The following is a 25416-nucleotide window of genomic DNA, read 5'->3' as shown; positions in this document are numbered from 1 at the left end:
TAAAAGTGTTTCTCCAGTGTCCAAAGGAAGTAATCTCTGGACAAGTAATTATTCGAACATTTTTCAATCTTGAGACCTAACAGGCAAGGGATGGGCCAAAAGAGGCTCCCTTATTCGTGCTGAGGAAGGAACTGTCAAAGAAGATGACAGAGGGCCTGGGGACCAGCAATAAGATGCAGACAACTGGTCTACAGGGAAGAAGTTGGAGCAGTCACAAGGAACCTGTCCCATGTATAATGTCACCCTCTTCACAAGGAACAGCCGCCCTCATTTCCATGTGCTCAAAGATCCTGATGGTGGGAGGGGTGACCGAACAGTCCAGATGTTCACACCTCATGCTAACCAGAATCGACATTTTGTTAACTTACACGTGATTTTCAGTTCTTACTGTTTATCTGTTGAATAGAGGGGCTTGGGGGGATCATTAAAAACTCACCAGTACCCTAAAATGATAACAGAATAAACCCTAGTCTCTAGTCTGAGCTCGAATTGTTGTATGAAAGAAGCTTATTCATTTGAAAATGACGTAGAGAACTGTCAGCTCCTCTTAGCCACTGTGTCCTCCTCCACGCAGCTAAAAGTGTAGGTAATTAATAGGCACTCAGGGGGATTGGAAATCACTGAAATTAGCAACATTAATCACTATATTATACAGGGCAACAATTCTCATCTAAATCTGACAATTACGTTAGGAGGCGAGTATGAAAATGACCCCCATTTTACAGAGGAGGAAACAGGATTAGCAAGTTTAACCGACACACACAAAGTCACACAATCCGTGCACGTGGCAGCCAGAATCCCAAACCAATGTACTGGCTGCATACCCACCTGATGCTGGCGAAAACCTCTGACCCAGGGGGCAGCAGACTGGTTTTCTAGAAGGTCCTCCACAGATCTCACAGTAGCTTAGAGCAATTCACCTACATTTCTGTTTTCCCACCTGAGGACAGGTATAATCATCATTCCATTTATCCTATAAGCTTTATAGAGCTACAGGGAAGACCAAAGAGCTAGGACGCGTTCTGAAAAGATAAAAGTTATCCATCAATATAAAGCGGGCAGAGATACAGGCTCTCTGAAGGCAAGAATTTTCATTTCACTCTCCTCCTTTGCTCCGAGCATGCTGTTCAGTCCCTGGTAAAGGGCTGAGTTACAGGGGAAAAGGGAATATTTGGATCACTTATGACAAATGAATCAAGGCATTTATTTTCTCATTTAAGCCCCTAATAACAGTATCAGGCAGCATGAGGAAACAGCCTCATCCTACAAAGAGGAAGAAATCTGCATTGTATCATACAGTTTTGAATCACATTCAAACCCTTATTTGCCTTTGTGTTCTCTTTGTATACTTTTCATTTAAATAAATATAATTTAGTTAATTAGGTGAGCTAGACCACAAGGAATCTATAACATGCACAGTTGGACAATGTGTGGAGAGATCTTAATTATGTTCACAGGGGATGAAAGAGTTCCACGCTGTTGAACATCCTGGTGTAAGTGATACGGGATGAAGGAAGAGATGGAGAAACGCTCCAGTTTCAGCATCCCGGCTTTGAAAGACCAGTCTCATAAGGTAGTGCACTACACGTATCTTTAAGTGGCTTATGTGGTTTACTGGGTTAGTCCCTTCTTGGTCACCAAACAGTCCAGCCCTTGTAGACAAAACAGCAGAAAAAGATTCCAACGAGAAATGAGAAGTGCATTCTTCTTTGTCCTCCTGCCTCCTGTGGCAAGTGCTTATCCAAACTATCCCAAGACCCCAGCACAGAAGGTGATAAAAGTCCACTCGTCTCCAAGCACCTAGATGTACCTAACACAGTGCACAGAGGTTTTATGCCTATGTGCCTCTTCAAAACCATCCTACAAGGTGTGACTCCCTTTTACAAAGGTGGAGCCACGTTAAACAACTTGTCCAGTGTCACACATTAATATTAGGACCGGGATTCCATTCCACGTTCTGACTCATAAGGAATGCTATTCTGTGTCCCAAGACATTGGGCTGCAAACTGCAAAGACACAAACATTTTTTAAACACTCCCATGTTTATCATTAAAATGAAAATTCCCTGGGATTTCAAAATTTGTAGATACTGACAGGCATATGCAGAATAGATGAACAAGATTATACTGTACAGCACACGGAAATGTATACAAGATCTTGTGGTGGCTCACAGCGAAAAAAAATGTGACAATGAATATATGTATGTTCATGTATAACTAAAATAAATTGTGCTCTACACTGGAATTTGACACAACATTGTAACTCAATAAAAAAATGTTAAAGAATAAATAAAATGAGAATTCTTGACTTGTCTGTCTTTCAAGAGATAAAGATGAGGATTTTCAGTGCTTCCCATCAAAATACCAAAACTCTCCAGCTCCTTGACATCCTCTCTGAGGGGAGGGTGTAGCTCAGCGGCAGAGCACACGCTTAACATACGTGAGGTCCTAGGTTCAATCCCCAGTACCTCCTTTAAAAATAAATAAATAAGCCTAATTCCCCAACCCCCCCCCAAAAAAGCAAAAACAAATTAAGAAAAAATTTTAAATGTCCTTGATATCTTCTCTTAATCATTGCCTTTGTTCCTAAAATGTCCTCTCCAGATGTAAATTAGTAACAACACTGTAAACTAGTGAGAACTAAGAAACGGGTAAAACAGATCAAGCTGTACACTGAGAAAGTGCTTGGGAATGTTGCATCTCAGTAGCTCCATTTCATGCATAAACTAAAAATAAGACTGAAGTCTTTTGATTCCTCCCCGACACAAGAGAAGATATGAGTACAGAAAAAAATCATTTTCTAAACTGAAATCTATCTTCCAAGAAAAACTAGCGTGCATGCTTTGCCAACCACCCCTAGAGATCGTTGCTTCCAGAACTTTCTTTGCCAAGTGCGTGTGAGGAGGAGAGAGTTTTTTTTTTTTTTTTTTAGAGGAAGCCTCCTTCTGCTGTGGAATTGCAGGAGCTACTTCTGTGATAGCGGGATTGTTGAAAACAGACGGTCTCTTTAAAATCTGCAATTCACAATAAATAGCTCACATGAACGCCTTCAGGAATACATTCAAAATGTCCCAAATTAGTACCACTAAAACGTCTGTGACAGTGTTCTCCAACATATTAAGTAAATGGACCCCCCTCCACCTTTTAATCTTCAGACGAGCTACTCATTTCAGTCCCAAATTGCCCTGTAATAATTGTTTCCATAATTAACTTTAATGACAAATAAACTTATGTATGGTTCGAGAAGCATCATTAATTCTGTGAAATATTCCTGTAAGACATACTAATGTATTTTAAAATATGTCTCAGATTGTTAAAACCATTATCTAAATGTGAAAGAGGTAAACTGTGTCCCCACCAGATAACATAAACTAAAAGACAAATTTTTCTGCGTTCTCCCGATAAGTCGGGGAAGCTGTTATCAGCAGTTCTGGAGTTGCTACATCTCAGGAACTCCGAGCAGGAGATAAAGCTTATTGTGACTCTCATAAACTCGAATTCTAGTAGTGGGTTCCATATGACATGTTTTTAACTACAATGTGTCCCAAGACTTTTCAGTCAATATGTTAAGCTCATAATTACACCATGAAGGTCTTTTTTTTTTCCAGCCCAAAACAACAAAGGGCCTGAAATTGGTATATCTGCCTATGAGGAATCCAGAATGTCTCTTTTCCTTCTGGTTTCCCCCGGAAGTAGTTAATAGAAATCTGTGTCTAAAGTAATATTATGATAAGAATTCACTGTTTGACAGGAGCTCAGTGCTAGTGGAGAAGCCTGACCGTACCTGTGCGAACTAACCAAACACCACGTCCATCGGAAGCTTACACACAAAGAAAAGAAAAAAGACAAGAAATTCCCAGTTCCAAATTCCTCCTCCTCCCCTGCCCAGGACACCAAGTTACGCTGCCTCTTGGAGTTTTTCCTACTTGTCCAAGGTCCCCTTCCCACACTTTAAGAAATCTTGTAAATTTCAAGCGGCTATAAAGAAATTTTCTTTTTTTCCTTTGGCCTGAAAAATAATTATTTCAAAATGCTCACACTAGCCATTTATTCTTGCAAAAGTAACAAGAAATACATAATCACATTGCTTACTGACCGCAGTAGACCAAATACTAATTGCTAGAGAAATTGTAGAATGAGTACTAAATCTGAAAGAGAATAGTATTTGGGTGCAAAGCCAAGAGGTTTATGGGTTGAGGAAACCTTTTTTTATATGAAATTACGTAACATGAGTTTCACTTAATTTTATGCCGAAGTTAGAAATCACTGACTAAGGCCACAGTCTGTTACAGAGATGAGGAATTAGCACGCAGTATGCTCAGTTTCTATAAACGTATTCCTATCACTTCCATCAATATCATTGGGTTTTTATAAAGATTAAACTAAAAATATTTGCATTGAATGGGTATCTTCCAAGGTTCACTGAAATTCGATCACAGTGGGAGTATCAGAGCAGCATAAAATAAGTGAATTCTGTAGTATTTACAGTTTGAAATTAACTTCACATGAAGGGTAAATAGCTCCATAGAAATGTGACGCCCTATTCAAAGTATGAAAGACAAACTAGAATTTCGGCATTTCTCAACTCCATCCGGTTTGTGCTCATATTTTAAATACTAAACTAACCAGGAAAACATGTAGATCTTAACATAACATACCCATAAATAAACTATATATAACTATAAAGTAAAATTCTGAGTAACAATCTAAATAGTAAAATTATGAGGGGTCTATGTCATTTGTTTGAGAAACGGTAAAAGAAATGAAAAATAAACCACCTAAGAAACTACCTCCCCATAATTCTCTTCCTGTGATGAACTCCCTCCCCGCAATCTATCTGTTCTATTCAGTTAAAGATTCTTATAAATGTCAAGCACGAAATTTTTTTACTTCTTTTTTTAATTGAAGTATAGTCAGTTTATAATGTTGTGTCCATTTCTGGCGTACAGCATAATGCTTCAATCATATATGAATATACACATAATCGTTTTCATATTCTTTTCCACCGTAAGCTACTAAAAGATATCAAATATAGTTACCTGTGCTATACAGTATAAACTTAAGACTCTAAATTTTAAAATCGTCTTTAACCTTAAACTATATATTAGTCATTCACCTCTGTCAGAGCCCTGAGGACCAGGTCCTGTATTCCAACCACCTCCAACATGCCTTCTGCACCGTTTAACACACGTATGTTAGCAGATCATTTTAACATAAAGCAAAGTAGGGTTAAAGTAAATAGCTTTAATAAATAGCTTTGAAGACATCTATCTCATTGATGAAAGTGAAACATGTATCACACCTCTATCGAAATAGGAGCTGAGGCAGATACCAAGTAAATTGTTTCATCTGAAATCTAACTGTAGAGTAAGAGCAACATTCTGACTTTAAAAAGCTTAATTCTGTAACAAGAACTGCTGCTATAATATTAAATCTGCTGATTAGGTAAACAACCCTGAAGGATACAAAGCCAACAGAGGCATGATTCTGCCTTTAAGAAAGGCACGTTTTCATTTTCCATGTGAATTTTTAAACGTTTTCATTCTATAAATTAAAATTATCAAAAAATGACAAAATACTTTGAATAGTACCAAAAAAAAAAAAGGCGTTCGACTACTAACAGACACCACTGTAAGAATGCCATCCATTTTTTCCCCCAAATTAGTGAAATCTGCTTTGAAAAACATTTTAGTGTTTGAAAATTTTGAAATTGGGGGGGATTTGCAGATTTGTAACTTAGAATTCAACAACTAATTTTCCTATTGTATTGAAGAGGCAAGTCATTTAAGACATTTGGCCATTAGTTATTCAGATCATTAAAGACAACCTCAGAAATTCTGAATGAAAATTGTCATAAGAAAAAGACTAATATTTTAATTGTGTCTGGAGAACCTACAAGGTTTTGGCTCTGTGTAATATAGCCTCTGCTCACTTTAAAAAAAAAAGTCTATTTCAATTTAGGTTTATTTCCTGTAATAGCAGTTGCTCTGCAGATTAAGCACTTCTATTGACTTTTTCTTCCCCCCAAGGGTAAAGAGGAAGAGGAGGAAAAAAAACCCACACTTCTTGAAAAGTCAATCATAACAGGAAACAACTGGTCTTCTATAGCCTTCCTGAAAATTGTCAGGGCTCCAGGAAGTTTGAACGTGTGTTAAGTGTTACTGGAGGAGATTCTGAGAGGACCTGGGCTCTGGCATGAATTAGCATTCTGCGGTCAGGATGTCCCAGCGCAGTGACCCTACCACTTTTAAAGCTTGACATGAACATGAAACACTCCCCACCACCTGATCAGCTGATTGAAACCAGCAAGACCTCAAAAAGGAATAGCATAGGAATAAAATGCTATTAATTTAGTATAGGAATAAAATCCTATTAATTCTAAGCTTCCATAGTTTCACACAGTAATTTTTATGTAAATGCTTAGTTTCTCATATCCTAAACAGAATATTTCAACCAACCCCATTCTTTGATTTCCATTTAGTGTCATGTATTAGTTTTCTTGAATTCTCTTTTGACACATGAAGTCTGAAAGCTTAACTCTAAAAAGGCCAATGACAAATTAATTATTCTGCCATATAAAGAGCTGTTTCACTCTTTGTAACCTCCAGTTGATGATAACTGAGGATTCGTACCCCACATTGTAAGAGATTGTGTCCTGGTACATGTGTTCCTGGGTTTCTTCACATCACGGATTCTCACGATCGCTTAACAGCATCCAAGTTGATTCTGGTTTTACAAAACTTTTGCATATATTAAAGTAGGTAACTCCAAGCTTTTGTAATTGCCTCAACAAAATGACAAAACATGATAGCCCAGCCAATCTACAACTACTCACAATTTAAAACCACACACACACAGTCAAATTCATGCAAAGTGTAATAAAAAAGGTTTAGTAAGTATCAATTAATTTGATGAACACAGATATACAATCTCAATAATTCATGACTAAAATTCAGGGATAAGAATATACCTTAAAAGACAATCTGAAGAATCAAGGTTAAAAAGCTGAAAAAAAATATACTTTTAGAATTCTCTCTTCCAAGAACGTTTATAATCGATAATGTTCCTGAATTTCTTTATGAAGCAAATTCACAAGGACATTTAAGATAAACTATTCTAAAAATAAAAGCAAAGGTACTCTTCTTAAAAGCCACTGGGAATTATTTTTGAAAGACAGCATTTTAAGTGAATTTTTGCAAAATAGATGCCATTTATATTTTTTCAATTTCTCTAAATAAACATGTTTACACTGTTTCAAAAGGTATTCATATGCGCAACAGTTTTATGAAAGAACAATATTTTCTCCAACATCTCCATCTGCTGGCTTCGAGAAAAAGTAGATTTTTATCTACTGTTCCTTTAAATTTAATATTTTTGTAAATTTATTTTTTATGCAATTAAATATAAAATTATTTCTAAAGACACTAACAGCTCTTTGTCAAGGTCATGCACAAAAAGGAACAGGAAAAATTTTGAAGAGGACATTTAATATTTAATACGTTTAATTCCCAAACCCTACGTGATCAAATACCCATGTCCATAGCCCTTTCAGACAGCTTTATTTTAAACAAGCTTTCATAATGAGCATAGCACTAAAGTTTATTAAAACTTTTTAGAATGTAAAAATGTTTAGAATTTTCCTAAAACCTGCTGTTGATTTAGTTGAACTATATATATATATATGTGTGTGTTGTACACACATAGGTCAATATCAAATTGATTAATTTCACAAACATTCTGTTACTGTCATAAACTGCTTTTGTAGAAGAACCACTGGAGTATCTTCGCATCCTCGGACTGAAGTTCTTAGACAAGACATAGTGGCCAGGGCACAGAGAAGGCCGTCAACGCAATAAGGATTTGGAAACGATGTGAAAGAGCGTGGAGGGAAAAGATCAGAAGAAAGGAATTACTATGGGAAAAGCATTCATGTATTCTGTGACAACCACACAACTGGAGGCAAACACTGAAGAGGGCTGGGGAGGAAGGGAGGAAGGAATTCGCGAGCCCATCACTGGCTTTAGCTGTTGAAGCACATCAGATGCTAGTCTTAGGTATGTATTTTTCTTGTTCTATGGATTTTGTCATATTAAAGTCAGGTCTGAACAGCCTTGTGGAAGAGGGGGAAGAGGAAGAAAGAAAGAAATGAGAAATCTGTCTACTTCCACAGGTACCCATGGAAACGGAAGGGAACAAGGAGATCCTGCCATTACCCCAGCTCCGTGCCTATAGTCATTTTACCCAGTTCAGAATATAATGGCTGCATTCCCTTTGCATAACCTTAACCCTTGCCGCTGGGTCTTTCCAGCAAGGTGTTTCCAAATAACTCCCCCATCTCAGGAATACAGTTAAATTTGAAAACTAGTATCTCTTCTAGTTTGAAATCACAGTATTAAGGTTTATAGCTCTACTTTCTTAATATCTAAATTTAACCCTATGGGATTTTTATGGTTCAACAGGGAGGAAGCGGGAGGTACTTTATGATGCCGATAGATGATACACATTTTAATACCAGAGCTAAGGGGTAGAATTCCTTAGATTTCTGGAGGCAATCAACATCACTTTGATTTCTGCTCTCAACATATTGGATGCTGCTGCTTTTACTTCATAAAGGAAAAAACCATGGATTTCCCCCACCCCCGACTGAAAACTCAAGAAAACAGGGGCTGAGCATTGCAGAAAAATCTTGAGCAGGATTGAAGTGACCAAAACTCATCGTCACAAATGTGACAGTCAAAACTGCTATTCATTTGTGACTGCTGACTTCGTGATGGTAATTTATATAAGCATCTCTCTCTCTCTCTCTCTGAAAAGAGTTAAACTAATTTTACATTTTCTATTGCTCTTGGTAGAAAAGAAAAAAGAAATGGTTTACGAATTCTCCATTTCATTTTACAAACTCTAGATTGTGAAATTCCTGAAGGAAGGAAGAAACTGAGCCCCCCCACACACACACACACGTTAAGTGATCTGTCCAGTCAATGAGTTAAAATGTCAACTCCAAAAAATTCTCTAGAATGAGTCTCAGGGCCTCGCTAGTTCCCTTCAGCGATCAGTAAGATGACTTACAACACGGGAGTTCAGAATTCCCATGTCAGAAACTTGAAAATGTATTCGGTTCCTCACCACAATTTGTTTCAGTGCCGTGTAGAATGCTCCAGGGAGGAGTAATTTGGGGATCTGGAGACATGCAATTTTTTATTTCAGCTCCATTATCTGAGAAAAATATGTGCAAAATAAAGACTTGATTTTCCCGTTTTCTCAGAATTGTGGTCAAGCAAATTAAATTGTGCGTGTGTGTGTGTTTTTTTAATGAAATCCATGCCTTGTTAGATGGGTGTATTCATTCTGTGGAAATGCATGGATTTATATGTGTTTGAAAGAGGTACATTTCTTGTCTGCACATCTTATTTCAATAAAGATTTATATTAAAAGTAAATTATTCAAAAATATTGGGACTGAGGACCTAAACTAGTCTCCTAACCTAAACTAGCCATAATCTTTAGTCTTTACAAAGCCCCAGCACAGCCATTCAGCATTTGGAGAGAAAGGATACTCATTTCGGCCAGCGGTTGTGTCTGAGCTGCTCCCTGACAGGCCCCCGTGGTACTTCACCAGTGAGGGGATTTCTCCATCACTGGCCATTCTCAAAAAATACATCTGTCAATTACTTTCACCTTGTTTTTAAAATCTACATCCTTCCAATAATCATCGTCTTAGGTTCGTTGATCCCTTTCCAAAGCATTTTCACACTAGTATCCAATTACATACAGTCAGATACTTAGCACAAATGTATGTCATGCTCATAATTCATGTGCAAAAAACAAACTGGAAGCCTGATACAGAATCAAGTGAATAATCTAAATCCAGTAGGTAAATAGGTCAAGTATAAAGGCCTTCAAAAATTAAGCTACTTGTTTCCTTACATGTATGTATATATATTAAAATTTTCCAAGACATTCTTACATTCTTTCATGGAGATTTTTTGAAAGCTGCAAATCCACTTAAGTCTGTCTGTCTCTCTCGCTCGCTCTCTCTCTCTCTCTCTCTCTCTCTCTGTCTTTCCATGCCACCGTCCCCAGTTTCTTTTCCCACTTGGTATCAACACGTGAAGAAAACATACAGCACTGAAATCTTCTTAAATAGATTCTTTTTCAACCATCGAGTTCTGAGCATCTCATATGACCATAATAACAACCTCGGTTCTACCAGGCGAAGAAAATTGTTTGATTCTTTCATTCATCCGGTTGACAGCAGTTGCAAAAGGACTGATGTCCCTGAGACCACAATCAAGCTAATCCATGGACTACATGATTAAGGGTAATATATGACCCGGGGAAGTGGGATGACAACCACCAGTATTTGTCTAACGTGGGGACACTGCGGTCGGGCTTTTTCGGTGGTAATTTTCCGCTGACTCCTTCACGTTCCAACCACAGCGGGAGGGGAGCCATCTGCAGACCGCCCCCCACCACGAAATTGCCAGCTATGAAATTAACACTGAGAACCTCAAATCAGGAAAGAGTCACCCCAACTCGGTCGGCAGGAAATGATGGCAGCTGCCGGCAAGAGGGCGGGAGGGTCCGGCGGCTCGGCCGCACTGCCCACGCCGGCGCGGGGGTGGCAGCGCCTGGACCCGGGCCCGCCAGCCTCTCCATTGAACCATTTGGAGACTTAATTGGTTGGATCCTATTACTCTGAAGCCTAGATGGAGCTTCGTGGCGTGCCCTAGGCAGTGCTAGGACTAACACGCAGAGCTGCCAAGACTAAAATGGCTGATGGGCGACTTCTCCCGATTCCAAACTCGGCGCATCCCTCTGCTTTCGGGTCCTCCTCCTCCAGCCGCCTCCGCCGGAGCCCCACGACAGGGTAACAAAGCGCCCCAGCCGGCGAGCCAGCCGCCCGCGGCGCCCAGGGCAGAATCGTCCTGCAACTTGGCCCGAAGCTCCAGAGCAGCGAGCAAGGACCGCGCTCCCTGCACCCCCGACCCCTGCCCGCCCCGGCCTGCGTGACCCCGCCGCGCCCCTCGGTGGGCCTTATGTAACGGCCGAGAGCCCAACTCCAGACCCAAGGCTACAACTTGGCGGGTCTCGGCGGAGATCCAGGGCTCGCGCAGGTCCGCAGAGTGACCCGGAGAGGGGCCTGCAGATTTAAATCCCCGGCCGCAGGCGGCTGGGATCAGCAATTCCCGGTGGGGTCTACCCAGAGCCCGACGGCGCGCCCCAGGGACCCCGTGTTCTCCGTGGGCTGGGTGCCAGCCGGCACGCAGGGGCGGGGGCTTCTCTGGAAGACTCGAGCTAATCTAGAACCCATGGAACCTAAGGAAGCGCAACCCCCCGCTCCAACATCCACCCCCCCCCCGCCCCCAGTGCGCACACTCTTCAGTGCCTTTCGCTTCCTCTCCCCACCCCCAGCCAGCGGGGGTCTCCGAGGTTGCAGCCACTTTCTCCCTCCGCCGTCACACGCACGCGCGTGTGCAGTCACTACACCCACACGCTGACACGCAGAAACACACACACACACACCGGCCCGCACTCACACTCGCCAGCTTTCCGCGGACGGCCTCGAAAGGGCATGCATATTCATTACTTACAAGCATTGGTGACTGCGAAGCTGTTTGCCACCTCCAAATTGTCGATGTGGGGTGTCAGCCTGAACTCCGAAGTGGAAAACTGAACCATCCCTACCCGAAATGCACTGTATTCCTGATCGGCGCCCCTGGGAAACAGCCCCCCTGCGAAGAACAAACACCAAGCAGAACGGTGTCAGTGCCGGGAGGGGAAGGAGGGAGCCTGCTGGAGCCCGACTGCCCGGGAGTCCCTGATTCACGCTAATAGGCCGAATAAACACATCAGCCGACCCGGGCAGCGGGGGGCGGGGGGGGGCGAACATCCAAACAGTAGACCAGGGGTCAGGACACGGAGGAGTCTCAGGGCACGGTGGGTGGCCAGAAACTCTACCCTTTCCGAGAAATCACAAGCTTTGCATTCAGACTCCTAGAGAATCTGAACAAACGGGGAAAAGCCGTTAAGGCAGAATGGAAAAAATTGGGGGAGGGGGGTCAGAAATGAGAAGACCTTTTCCTCTGTTATGTCAAAGGCATAGTCTTTGCCTTGCTTCATCCTAAGAAAAACATGTATATTCTAGGCAGTTTAAATCTGGAATGCAGTCAAGGTATGACATAAGTCTACATGACATGAATTAATTTGTCCACAGTGAACAAAGATTACCACCAAATTATGCACAATTCAAAAGCAGAGCACAAAGGGTACCTACCTATCTGTATGCTGTTAGAAGAGACACCAAAAATCAGTCCCCATAAAACAGGACAAAGGAGGACAGATATATGCATAATCTTTTGCATTTCCAAGAAAAGTAGAGCATCCACAAAATACCCTTTTTTTCTTTTTCCTTTTCCTCCTCTTCCTTCTTTGGCCGTTTTCCTCGGCAAATTAGATCCTCTGCATTTTGAGGCAGCAATTGAGCACCAAACTGCTAAAACCCTGAAGTGGAGGCAGAAGAATGCCTATCTCCCAGGTCCTGCGGGTGGGTGCCGCTGCCCTACGCCGGGTCCCTGCTCCGAAGTCCGGAGGACTGGCTGGACGCAGTTTTCAGCAGGGCTGCCGCTGTGGTCCCCGCGCCTCGGATGTTCAGCTCCCTTCCCATGCGCTCACACACTCACCCTCGCGCGCGCTCTTCCCTCTCCCCTCTCCACACGCGCGCGCGCGCACACACACACGCGCACACATACACACACACACACACAGCCCCGAGCCCCGGAGAGGGGCAGGCGGTCCCCGGCGCGCGTGCGCGGCTCGCGGCAGGCGGCCGGCGCGCGCCCCCATCCCCGCCCCCGCCCCGCACCGCGCGCCCCGCACCGCCCAGGAGGCGTCGCGCGCGCGGGGCTCCGAGCCTGGCGGCCACGGTCCCAGGGCTGGACCTCGGGTCTCGCGAGCCGTCGCGCCCACCGGGGCTCTGCCTTTCAGCACCGCGGACAGCGCCCGCGCCGGCCTGCGCTACTTGGGCTCCGCGGCGGACGCGATGCTCCAGCGCGGTCCAGAGGCAGCGAAGCCGACTTCCGGCGGCCTTGCAGGAGCCGGATTGCTAATTGTCGTCGGCGGGGAGGCGTCCTCTCACCAGGCCCTGCTGTTTCACGTTAAAAGCAGTGTTGATTTTAATCTCCTATAGCCTGTAAAACCCACCGAGCAATATAGCAACGCTGCCACCCACCTCCCCTATCCAGCCCGAAAAGCGAAGGAGCAAATAAAACATCCATGATCAAGGGTTCCAAAAATTGTGAACCTGAGCAAAATGTGATGTAACTAAGATCCAGGGAAAGCCCGAAATTCGATCTTTAAATGCCCGAGCCACATAGGAGAAGACCACGCTTCAATCTTTGAAATACTTTGCATGGAGACCCATCTTGAGAGGATGCTCTGTTGGGCTGCGGTGCCAGCTTGCCCAGCCCGCTGCGTGCGGGTCTGTCTCGCAGCCTTCACTGCAGACTTTCGCCGGTAGTAGAGACAAGTAGACTTGGCTCCTTAGAAGCTCGACTTTAGACAAATTGAAAGCAGGTGACTCCGTTTCAAGGAAAGTCTTGTAGAAGAAAGAAATTAGAAGATGAAGCAAGTCTTGAGAGGCCGCTGAGCTGCACAGTCTTTCTCAGAGACTTAGAAACCGGATACTTCATAGCGTTTTGCCCGTGAGTTTAGAAAATATCACCGTTCAAAGAAAGTAAACTAAGTGCTCCCCGCTTTGAACCCACGAGCTAGAGACCCCTGGAGAAGAAACATGAGGTTGAGGACTAAAAGCCTATGGAAAGGGAGTTGGTGGGGGAGGGAGGATCCCTTGGGAATTTTTGCTTAGCACTGCTTGCCAAGGGGATGCCTGGGAATGTGCTGTGGCAATTCTCTGATGCTTCAGAAATTCCTAAGTTTATGGTTTTTGTGGTTTTAACAGAGAGATAAAGGATGATTGAGCACAAGGGAATGTCTCGGGAGGCAGGAGACTGGAGCCCACTATAGGAAGGAGTAGCCTCCTGATATTTCAGAATGCCAAGCTGTAGTCTGCCGTGCTGCTTTCCTGTGCAGTTGTCACATTAATACCAACTTTTACAGCTTCTTTGTTGACTGTTATCTCATACTTGCCCCTTAATCATTCTGGGCCTCAATTTTTATAATGAGAAAGATAAGTAAAGTGGCCTCAATGGCTCTCTAGTCCTGCAATTCTGTCATATCAAGTCACGGTCTTTCCCTGGTTTTGATTTTCCATATGTATTTCCAAGCCAGGAATTAAAAATATTCATAATCTATTACTAAGTTTTTAAACTACAGGTAAAAACATCTCCCAACTTTATCACCAAGAATTGATTTTAGTCTGTAATAAACACTTCGCTGCGCATAAAACAGGTCCTGTGAATCAAAATGCATTTAGCCTTTCAAAAATTAAAAAAAGAATAAAAATAGTAAGACATGAATAAATGTATATCCACATTTACAATATAGAGAACAATTAAATAAATCTTATCTATTCAATCACTAGTTGTGATATAAGGCACAAAAAAGGGATTTGAATTATTCTCTTTGATTTTTTTCAATATATAAAATAATGAAAAACAGCTCAAGGCAAAACAAAAATACTTTTTCAGCCATCTTCTTTTTTTCTTTATTCATTTTTTTTCCACAAGAAAAACTTCAACTTCATACCAAGTAACTTGGAAGAAAAGAATGGGGGCAATGGGGTGACAAGGAGCTTAAATGTGGAGAATTGGTAATGTTTGAAGTATGGGTCAATGTCAATTAAATTTTTTAAGAGAATGTGTTTCAAAAATTGTTTTTATCTTAATCTATTTCAAAGTCAGAGACAAAGATGAACTCAAAATTGACTGAATTACATCCTAAAAATTAATACAAAATAAAAATTCGCTGAATCATAGAAGTGTTTTCCTTAATAAATAATATGTAAGAACTCAAGTCAAATATTACAATCTAGTAACCAATTATAATTAACTTATAAAATGGAAATGATTTTAGCAGGCATTTCTTGTAATTCAACTATTATTGTATTAACATGCCTTTCACAAGGCAGTTATGTTTGTACCTTTCACAACAAATCTGGATACATTTCTTGCAGTATTAGCATCATCGTACTTATATTATCATTCATAGAACTTTTTCAAATTTACTATGACATTTATTATATAATGTATTTTTCAAGCATAGAATACTGTCAGTATAAATGTAATAAATTTAAATTGGCTAAAGTGGTTATGCGAATAAACGAAAAATACTAGAACTTATTTTTAATACTTCCAAATTTCTTGTTTCAAGAATATATCTCAAATTAATGAGTAGTAAAATCGAATTTGAAATTTTCAAAACTACCAAGACTACAATTGAACAGAATAATGTGCTTGAAGAAAGAGTTTGCTATTTTGTGCCCTCTGCTGTTCAGTTTTGGTAATTATTTAAAACGTAAGCATTGTTTCTGAAGACAGGATAAATTACAGTTAAAATAAAAGAAACAAACATAATATTCACTCAATCATTTGTTTGTTTGGTTGGTTTTAATGTTGTTGGTCTGTGTCTGTGTATGTTTAAATATAATTTCTAGCATTAAGGCTAGAAATAAATATTATATGTAAATTTCAATATGTGTTTTACTCAATCTCTGTTTCAATACGGGAAACAATAATATTCCCTTTAAATCTGCTTTGAAATGGTTAGGATTTTATATATGCTTCCATATTCTTTACAGTTTTAATTTGTGTTTCGTAACAAACAAGCAGTAAGGAGAGTTACTGTGTGTGTGTGCGCCCGGGAGGTGGGGTGATAATTTTGAAACGATTAGCAGAGCAGATTTCAGGTGACTTCGTTGTCAACACTGGGTCATAAATGTCAGGGTCATAGTTCCGAGTGATGGAGTCTCAATACAGTGGAGATCATCACCTGCCTCCCTGTTGATCCTCTGGAAGTCTGAACGCGTAGGCTCTCTGAAAGGCTTGGATGCAGCTCAGCCTTAGAGAGGATGGAGGCTTCATGCTACTTTCAGCAAAAGATAGCAAAGGTAGCAGTTCCTGCAGAAGGAGCTCAGCTTCCAGACATGAGACGTTATTGGCTGAGACAGGGAAAACCCAAAAACAGAAGAGAAGACATGAGGATTTTAGTCTTCTAGTCATTCTGGAGAACTTCAGTTCTTTGATTAAGATAAAGAATAATACCACTATAAGCAGTTATTCAGATTGAGACAATATTATTTTCTTTTGTGACACAATTTTAAATCACTGATTGAATAAGATCAACTACATGTCCCCAAACATGTCTACAGTTAAGCTTTTGTATGATTTTTTTTAAATGCACTTCGAATGAAGTCCAAAGATGAAAAGAATAAGTGAAGTTTTTATTTTAGTGTCTTTAAGGGCTCTGATTACATGGACTTTAATTAATTTTATACCAACTGATAGTGCCTGGAGCAGAAATATTTACTGGAAAAGTGTTTCAATTCATTACTCAATTCAACTATATGGGACAATGATATTCTGAATAATGAGCTTGATACAGTGGATAAAAGATGAACACAACAGAAACCTTCCTTGAGAAAATTCGAGACTTCATTCAAGTACTCACATGGTTAGCACCAAGGCAATAAGAAAGGAAATAAACAGGCATATGATTAAGATCATATAATGAGGCAAAGTCAAAATTTATGCTGCACATTATATCTTGTAATTCCCAGAAGGGGAGAGTCACCGAAGGCTGATGTCTAAATTGAGTCAAGTAGCGGTTAACTAGGTGAAGGTTGGGATGGATGTGAAGAAAACACTTCTTTTTTTAATTTTTTTAGCTGTATGAAAGTTTAACTGACAAATAAAACAGAAAAATATTTAAGGTGTACAGTGTAATCATTTGATAAGTATATGCATTGTGAAAAGGTGGCCCTTTCAACTAACACATTCATCACCTCACATATTTACCCTTTTCTGTTTGTTTGTTTACAGGAATATTTAAGTCCTACTGTCTAAGCAAATGTCAGTGATACAAAACTGCAGTCATCATGTAATACGTTAGATCCACAGACCTTATTCACCTTATAAGTGAAAGTTTGAACCCTTTTACCAGCTTCTCTCTCTCTCTCCCCCTCTCCTCAGTCAATCACTTCTCTCTTCTCTATTTCTGTATGACATTTTTTTTTAGATTTCACATATAAGTCACATCATGCAGTGTTTGTCTGTCTCTGCCTGATTATTTCACTTAGCCTAATGCCTTCTGGTCTATCCACACTGAGACTGAATAATATTTCACTATATATATATATGGTTAGGGTTAGGAGTTAGGTTAGGGTATTTATTTATTTATTTATTTATTTATTTATTTATTTATTAACACACACACACACACACACACACACACACATATACATATACCACATTTTCATGACCAATTCATGCACTGACAGACACTTAGGTGTTGCCATATCTTGGCAATTATGAATAATGCTGTAATGAACATAAGAGTACAGGCATCTCTTTGAGATGATGGTTTCATTTCCATTGGGCATATACCCAGAGGTGGACTGCTGGAACATGTGGTGGTTCTATTTTTAATTTCTTGAGGAACCTGCATGATAATTTCCATAGTGGTTGCATCAGTTTACATCCCCACAAACAGTATACAATAGTTTCCGTTCCTCCACCTCCTTACCAGTATTTCTTATCTCTTATCCTTTTAATAATAGCCATCCTAAAAGGTGAGAAGTAATATCTCATTGTGATTTTAATTTGCCTTTTTTTTATGGTTAAGGATATTGAGCACCTTTTCATGTACCAGTTGACCATTTGTATGTCTCTTTGGGAAAATGTCCATTCAGGTCCTTTTTCCATTTTTCATTCAAGTTATCTATTTTTATGCTACTGTGATAAATAAGTTTTTTATATATTTTGGATATTAGCCCTTGTTAATCTGCAAATATTTAAGTGCCCAGGAGAAGGCTGTCTCTCTTAGGATGAGCTGGAGAGAATCCCGGAAAGCAGATATGCAAGTGAAATGATGCGTTCACTCTTGGACGTGTTGGGTTCACAAGGTCTGTGAAACACATCCTCTCAAGCTGTTATGTTAACACTTGACACTGGTTCTGATACTTAGGGAAGAGGCCTCATCTAGAGGTTAATTTTGAGAATTATCAGCCTTCAGTGTCTCATCTGATACTTACTATTTCTTTTAAAAGGCAGTTAAAGCAAAAAAATCCGAAAAAGAGAAGACACAAATACCTTAAAAACCCTGCTTTCACTTAATGCTGATAACTGCAGAACCATTTCCATTTGTTTGATGTGGGACCAGGTCATTACCTTGAGCAGAGCTCTATTGAATAGTTTCCCATTTCAGTCTCTTTAAACTGGAGCAGGAATTTAAGAATATTTGTGAAGAAATCTTACCATGAAGTCCTTTTCCATTTTTACGATTTCTCTAGTGTTTTTACGACAGTCTTACTCCTAACCAGAATAAAATGTTGTGCCTGCTTGCGTGACTGATCCTTTCTAGAAAATTCCACATCACTTTCAACATCGTTCTCTTTTCACATGTTATCCATTTACAAAGTATTTTAACCAAATCACATAATCACAGTATCAAATTCAACTGTCATAAAATGTTTTCTTTTTAAAAAATACATTGGTGGGTGGCAGCAGAAATTAAGGGCAAGCTCAGAGCCAAAAGTATCCAGCAGGCCTCCACTGGTGCTCCTCATATAATGGAAGAGGGGACAAAAAGGAGAAGAAAAGAAAATATAAACACCCCAACACACAGCTACAACCGTTTCCAAATCTGCACATGGTTACAAGATGTAAATACCTAACCACAGACACTCCTATGTCCACATGACTTTCTTCAGCACTGTAGCTGGGCAGAATTCCTTCCTTGGTGGGTATGACCCAAACCTCCATTCCTTCAGGATCTGAGTCCTTCCTGGTCTTCTCTTTTTTGGGTTTCTATAGTTTTCTTGGGAATACTTAATGGACAAGAGAATATTAAGAGGCATTGGAGTGGATAGTGAAGCTTTCCTCCTCTCCTCTGCCATCACTTGTCACATTTCCCCTCCCCTGGTTCAGTACACATCACTCCTGTGTTATAGCAGGATGCTGACATGTATGTACAGTCTCACAGCTCAGTGGGTCAGATGATGCCATTTCTTTAGGATGATAATATTATGTTGCAGAGGCACATGGTATCCTCTGGGCAGAAGCCATTTCTTCAGGATGTAGATATTATGTTGCAGAGGCATGTGGTGTCCTCTAGACAGAAGCTGCATGACCACCAGTGCCCAGTGGCAAGTCAGAAGCTACTTTTGAAGTGGAAACAAGCTGCCAGCAGCAGAGAGCCAGGCCTCGCTTCAACCTTGGGCATCAAACACTTCAAATATTATTGGTTCTCCTTGGTCTCAAGACTCGTGTCAACCTCCACTGCAGCCTGAACCTGCTGCTTGGTTTATCTCTTTGGGTCCAACGGGTTAATACTAATAGATGTGGCCAAGACACCTGTTCCAATGTGGAGAACCCATCACCTGGAGAATCCAACCAGGTCTACCAGGCACTGCTTCTTTCTGTGTCTTCAGTGCTGAAAGGTACAACCAGCCTCAGTTCAATGATGCTTAAAAAACTACCCATGAGGCAGACACCCTAACTTCTGAGGGGTTTACCACCCACACTGTCACATACACTTTTGCAAGGCATCGAAGTGGCTTACTACTTTCAGCTCATCAGGTCCAAATTGTATGGTGTCATCAATATAATGTACCCAGATTAGTGTTCTGCTGTAGAGGTCATCACATCTAGAGTAGTTCCTAGACCTCTTTTGAAGATCTGGTGGGATTTAACTCTTGTTATTGGCCTAAAGACAATGAGATGTTGGTGTGAGGAAGAATTGCCTTCATCTTAGGAAGCAACTGTTCCATGTGTGGACATTAAAATATGTCTTTGTACATAGGGGATGGATTCCCTGCAGAGTTGAAAGGTTTGCTTGTGCTTGCATAGAAATTCTGGGAGATTTGGAATTCCTAGGCTTCCAGCCCCATCCAAGTCTATACCAATGCCTTTGCTGGACGCATTAGAGTTCCCCACCCGGCCTAATCAGGACAATCGTATTAGGGCCCGTGGGACAGCATTTCATTGGCAAAGCAATCTGCTCACTTAAGTTCCTGCTAGTCATAAATTCCCCACTACTACATGAGAGGAGGGACTCAATCAAAACTTTCAAGCAGGCTTTCTGGTTCTCCACGCATATTCTTAATTTTATGCTCCTAGGTTTTAATTTCTCGTATCCCCTGTGTTTGTCCCCTGGGGACAGAAAGAGAAGCAGGAGAGCGCCAATGTTTCAAACCACTGCTGTTGTCACAACCAGAAAATGCCACAGCGACCTGCTTTCCCAGCAGCGCCCCCTCATCCTCTGCTCCCATGAGTGACAGCTCTGGTCAGCATGACATCACCATCTGCCATAAGTTACCCAAGTCCCACCGCAACTTTGTAAAGAGTAGCATCTCGCTTGCTCCTCCCGTGTCTGAGGAGCCTAATCCTTGAATTCCACTGTGAGATTCTGTGTCCTAGGGCCACTTACAGCACCAATTGCTGGATACCTGGGTCCCAGCGTAAAACAGATGACATATGCAAGCAGAACATTCCAAGGGCATTTACTCGCAAGGGTGTGTGAGTGAAGGAAACCACAAAACCTAGTATAACAATCTAGGGTAGTAGCAGAGAGTTGTGGACCTCTTTAGGCAGAGGGGCATGAGGGAGGAATCAGGTCCCAGAGCCCAAAAGGAGAGAGACATGAGGCGCAAGGCTGTCTTGAAACATGCGGGGATCCTCGGTTGAAAGGATACAAATCACCTGGGGTGAGCTACAGGAAGAACTATGTTCACCTGATGAGGCTCCCTGTTGGTGCAAGTCAACAGAAAGTCAGGGTGGAGAAAGCCGTTCCTGCAGCTCACAGAGGTCAGCTGCTTGGGGTGGAAACCAAGACAGAGAAGGAAAGACAGTGCATTGCAGGAGGAAATGGAAATATGCCCAAGGCACACCAGCCATTATTCCTTAAACCTAATCAAGATCCAGGTAAATGACTGAATATGAGATAAACCGCTAGGCAGAAATGCTGAGAGTTCAATTTCATAACAGCTATCCACGGGGAAGGCGTTTTCCATTATCAACGTTGGTGAGTAGGTTGCTTGGTTGATTGATTTGGGGAGTCCCTAGAGGGAAGCCTGGGAAGGGAAGGACGGCGTGACATCTGTCCCACTTGGATTCAGACACATTTACCCCACCTTCAGAGAGAGAAGGTAACAAGGGCAATGATTTCGCAGGGTCTTGGGAGCCAGTGCGGCACAATCAGCGCCTTTTTGGATAAGCCCTCCCCCAACCCGCTTGGATAGTGACACAGCTCCGCCAGGATGAAGATCTGAGGAATTTTATGCAGCTTTGCCAGCTTGAGGTTCTATCACTATGGGAACATCTCACAGAGTACACAGATGTCTCACTTAGAGCACTAGCCAGAGCGGAGGACAGCACGTCATACAATGGCTTGGTGCCCATGAGGGATAAATTGGGAATTCGAGATTAACAGATACACACTACCACATATAAAATAAGAAACAAAAAGGTCCTACTGTACAGTACAGGGAACTATATTCAATACCTTGTAATAACATATAATGAAAAAGAATATGAAAAGAAATATATATACGTATAACTGAATCACTATGCTGTACACCAGAAATCAACACAACAATGAAAACCGATTACACTTCAATTAAAAATAAAAATAAATTTTTAAGTACAATAAAATGGCTTCATGCCCATGAGGGACTGAGGAGGGGTAAGAGCTGGAGGCCCTGGGAGGACTTGGGAGCACACATGACCCCCACAAGTGGGCGAAGGAGGGACTTCTTGGAGCGAAGACACTCTATTTTGCAAGAGACCAAGAGCTAATGAAATTTTGAACATTATTGTTAAGAATCACCCATTTTGAATTCACAGCCTAAGGAGACCTGGGGAAACACAGTTTACACTGCCAAGTTCAGTTTTTAGAGGATGACCTCTCCTATATGACCAAACTAGCAATTATTCAGATCTAGTGCAATTATTTTCTTTGATGTAACTTCATTAATAGGAGTGCAATCCTAGCTTAGTACCTAGAAAGACACAAATTTGTCATTGATTTCAGCATAGACTAATAAGAAGTGTAAAAATAATTACCCTCTGGTAGCTCTGATAGTTTTTTTCTGGACTATAGCAAAAAAACAAAGAAACAAAGAAACAAACAAAACTATGCAAAGCTTTTTAATGAGGGCAATTATCCTAAGAAGTTCTAATTCAAATAATACTAAAGAATGAATAGTCTAAATTTAGAAAGATATATCACGTGAAGAATAACAAGTGAATATAATACTTAGATGGTATCGAGCAAATGCCTTTGATCAATTATCACGTTGACTTAATTCCTTATATACTTGATTTTTAAAATTTTTTTTATTGCTCAGGTACATTTTTATCCATTCAACAAATATTTGTTGGTCATGTGTACACTGAGTACTAGAGAAATCAAGGTTAATATCAAGGGTTTTGCCTTCAGAGAGCACACATTCTAGTAAGAAAGACAGACTACTGCATTGAAGGGACAGTGTTAAGAAAGTTACTTCTCCTGGAAAAAGAGACATGGTTCTAAAAGCAGGGAAGATTGCTTTTCACACAGAGACCTGTGGAAACGCACAATAAGAAAGGCTTCAATCTCAAAGCCTCTGTCCGTTTTGAACTGCGGAAATGTGGGTCTGAGCTCGGTTCATGTTTTATTTAATAGAGCGCTTTAACAAGCCCTGGGATGTGTAAAAAGTGGATCTACAGCTAAGAAGAGGCAGAGGAAGCTAGATTACACTTATTTTTAAAAAGGAGGAGATTTGAATTTCCAGGAGACACCCAATAAGAATGGTCCAGAAAAAAAAAAGAAGAAGCAAAGAAACACAGCAAAGTAGGAGCCAGGATCTCATGGAGAAGATGGTCAGAAATTCCTGGGAAAGAGGATATAAGGTATTTATGTAAAACATGGAGGTCTAATATTCCAATTTAGCTTGTATTGCTAGGATGTAAACTTCTTCGCTCTACCTGCGGTGAAACTGTGACAGAAAAGAACAAATCTGACTCCACATTAGATCTGCTCCTTTGGCTCTAACCCTGCACTCTGTTTCCTTGCTCAGTCAAGCTGGCTCTGCACCTTTTGTAAAAGGATGTTGCCTGGAGCCTGAAATAGACAGGACAGGCCATTCTCAGGGCTCTGACCTTTAAGGGTGCAACACTTTTCCATTCATAAAGATTGAAAGTTGCAGAACAGAGAATAACATGTTTTCTATTGGAGGTTTACAGGGACACCATGACCTGATCCACGTGGACAGCTGCAAGAACAAAGGATTCTGATACCAAAAAGTTTGCAACAACCAACCACACCCCCTCTCCTCTTTAGTATAAAAGGAGCCTGAACTCTGACTTGGGGAAGATGGATCTCCAGGACATTAGTCTGCTGGTTATCCCAATAAAGTCCTTATTCCTTGCTCCAACACCTCATCTCTGGATTTATCAGCCCATCGTGGGGCGAGCAGACCGAGTCTGGACATGGTAACAGAATCTTTCTGTGGGGGTTAAATTCCACTTCTGCATGAGCAGAGAACAGAGAGGTTACTGCAAGGATTTTGTGTCTTCAAAGGAATATCTACAGCTTGGTCACACATTTTAGAAAAGCTGTTTTTTGAAGGTGAAAATAAAGTTACATAACTATCAGAGACCAAAGGCGCCAGAAAACTTTAATCTATTTTAATATAGCAGTGCTTAAGTTCTTATTATATCTGAATGAGGCAGGAAGGAATAAAAGTTTCCTTGTCAAAAAATATTAATTTGGTCGCTAAGTTCATGAAGTTTTACGCAAATAGCAACAACAAAAATTCAGCTCCAACTGCCTTAAAAATAAGATAAATATATTGGTTCATAGAATTATAAATCCAGAGTTCTAGTAGGACTGGGTTGACCCAATCACTCCGATTTTCTTTCCCTCAGTTTTAAGTTTAAGATGAATTCATACGATAGTAGAAACTGGTGCTTCCTGCAGCTGGGAAGAAAGCAGTTTTGTTGCGTCATTCCAAGACGTCCTGAGGTTTATCCTCATTGGCTCGTGTAGGTCACATGGTCAGTTTTCATCCAATGCCTGAGTCCAGGAAAGAAGAAATACAGTGTTGGTTTGGGACTCACCACTAAAGCCGAGAGTTAGTGGATGTGTGGGTACCATTACCTGTCGGCGTTGGGGGGAGCGCAAAGCAGAGACATCGGCATGTCCACCAGAGTGGATAAATATGGGGGGCAAAAGGTAACTCTAAGAAAGGGGAAATTCTATGACTTTATAAAGAAAATTGCTTTCTCTCACCTTAGAAACATTTACATTGATTTGATCACTTCGATATAATTTGCTATGACTCTGGCCTCCTGTTTGTGTCAAAGGCTGTTCCTTGAACTTTGTGTAAATTCCGATAACACCGTAAACGCAGTTGGAACGGCATCACTTCCTCCTACGTGCACAGCTCAAGAAAAGTTCAAGGCCACGAAAGTGTTTTGAGGCCCAAATAAACCCCGAGAGGCCCTGAATACCGGCTCTGTTCTCAGCCGTTTTATAACATCATAAATAGTTCTGTGTTTGATACCGCCAATGAGTTCCATGAAAGAATTTTTAGCCCACAAACATTCTTGTTCAGCATTCTCCTTTCGGCAGCCCTAATTAGGTTTTTTTTTATAGGACTATGCTAAAATACATTGTGGTTGGATTGCTATTTTTAAAACTTAAACAAAATGTTATGTCGTAACGGAACAACAAGATTTTTGTTTTTGCTGTCGGTTGTTTTTCATTTGTTTTGCGTGCATCCCCTCACCCAGCACTAAAACAGCCGTGTCTGGACGGTATAGTTTTAATGACAGATTTTTGTTGCTCTGTGCCATGTATGGATGAGTGAATGCGTTAAAGTCGTAGCCAAAAAATGTTTTTCAGGTGGTGACATTAAAGCAAAAATTCCAGTTTGAGTTCATCGTATTTCACCTATGGATCAAAGTTACTTACAGAAATAAGGAACCCAATCCGCTGAAGTCTTGAAAGTTAACTTGAAGTTTGCACGATCTGTAGAATTCATTATTAATTTTAGAAAAGTACTTCTGTCAGATCATACACAAAAGCCTCATTCAGATGTGCTATTAACATTCCTTTCCACTGGAATGCATCTCAGAGCCGATGTTAACGGCAAGAAGTCCTGGTACCATTAGCGGCGAGATAATTTATAGAGATAAAAACGTATGTTTTGTTCTCTCTCCTATAGAAGATTCCTAAAGTATGAGAGCTATTTTCTTTCT

The 25416-nt window shown here is 40.9% G+C and overlaps 1 protein-coding gene and 1 long non-coding RNA gene across 2 annotated transcripts in view; both read right to left on the bottom strand.

Moving 5' to 3' along the window:
* GRIA2 (glutamate ionotropic receptor AMPA type subunit 2) overlaps positions 1 to 12644 on the bottom strand; it is a 141205-nt gene extending 128561 nt beyond the window's left edge. Inside the window, exons 1-2 of the mRNA XM_031670337.2 lie at positions 12276 to 12644; positions 11593 to 11733 (exon numbers count right to left, since the gene is read on the bottom strand). Coding sequence (XP_031526197.2) covers positions 11593 to 11733; positions 12276 to 12363 — 229 coding nt within the window. The 5' untranslated portion in view covers positions 12364 to 12644. The remainder of the gene's footprint in view (positions 1 to 11592; positions 11734 to 12275) is intronic.
* Positions 12645 to 23981: 11337 nt separating this feature from the next.
* LOC140699648 (uncharacterized) lies at positions 23982 to 24663 on the bottom strand. Its single transcript, XR_012077899.1, has 2 exons — positions 24446 to 24663; positions 23982 to 24229 (listed from the first exon to the last, which is right to left on the bottom strand). It is a non-coding gene; the product is annotated as an uncharacterized lncRNA (long non-coding RNA).
* Positions 24664 to 25416: the final 753 nt, after the last annotated feature.

The sequence above is a fragment of the Vicugna pacos genome, chromosome 2, assembly GCF_048564905.1.
Source record: "Vicugna pacos chromosome 2, VicPac4, whole genome shotgun sequence".
NCBI classification, from domain to species: Eukaryota; Metazoa; Chordata; class Mammalia; order Artiodactyla; family Camelidae; genus Vicugna; species Vicugna pacos.
This window is presented reverse-complemented; position numbering and strand designations above follow the sequence as displayed.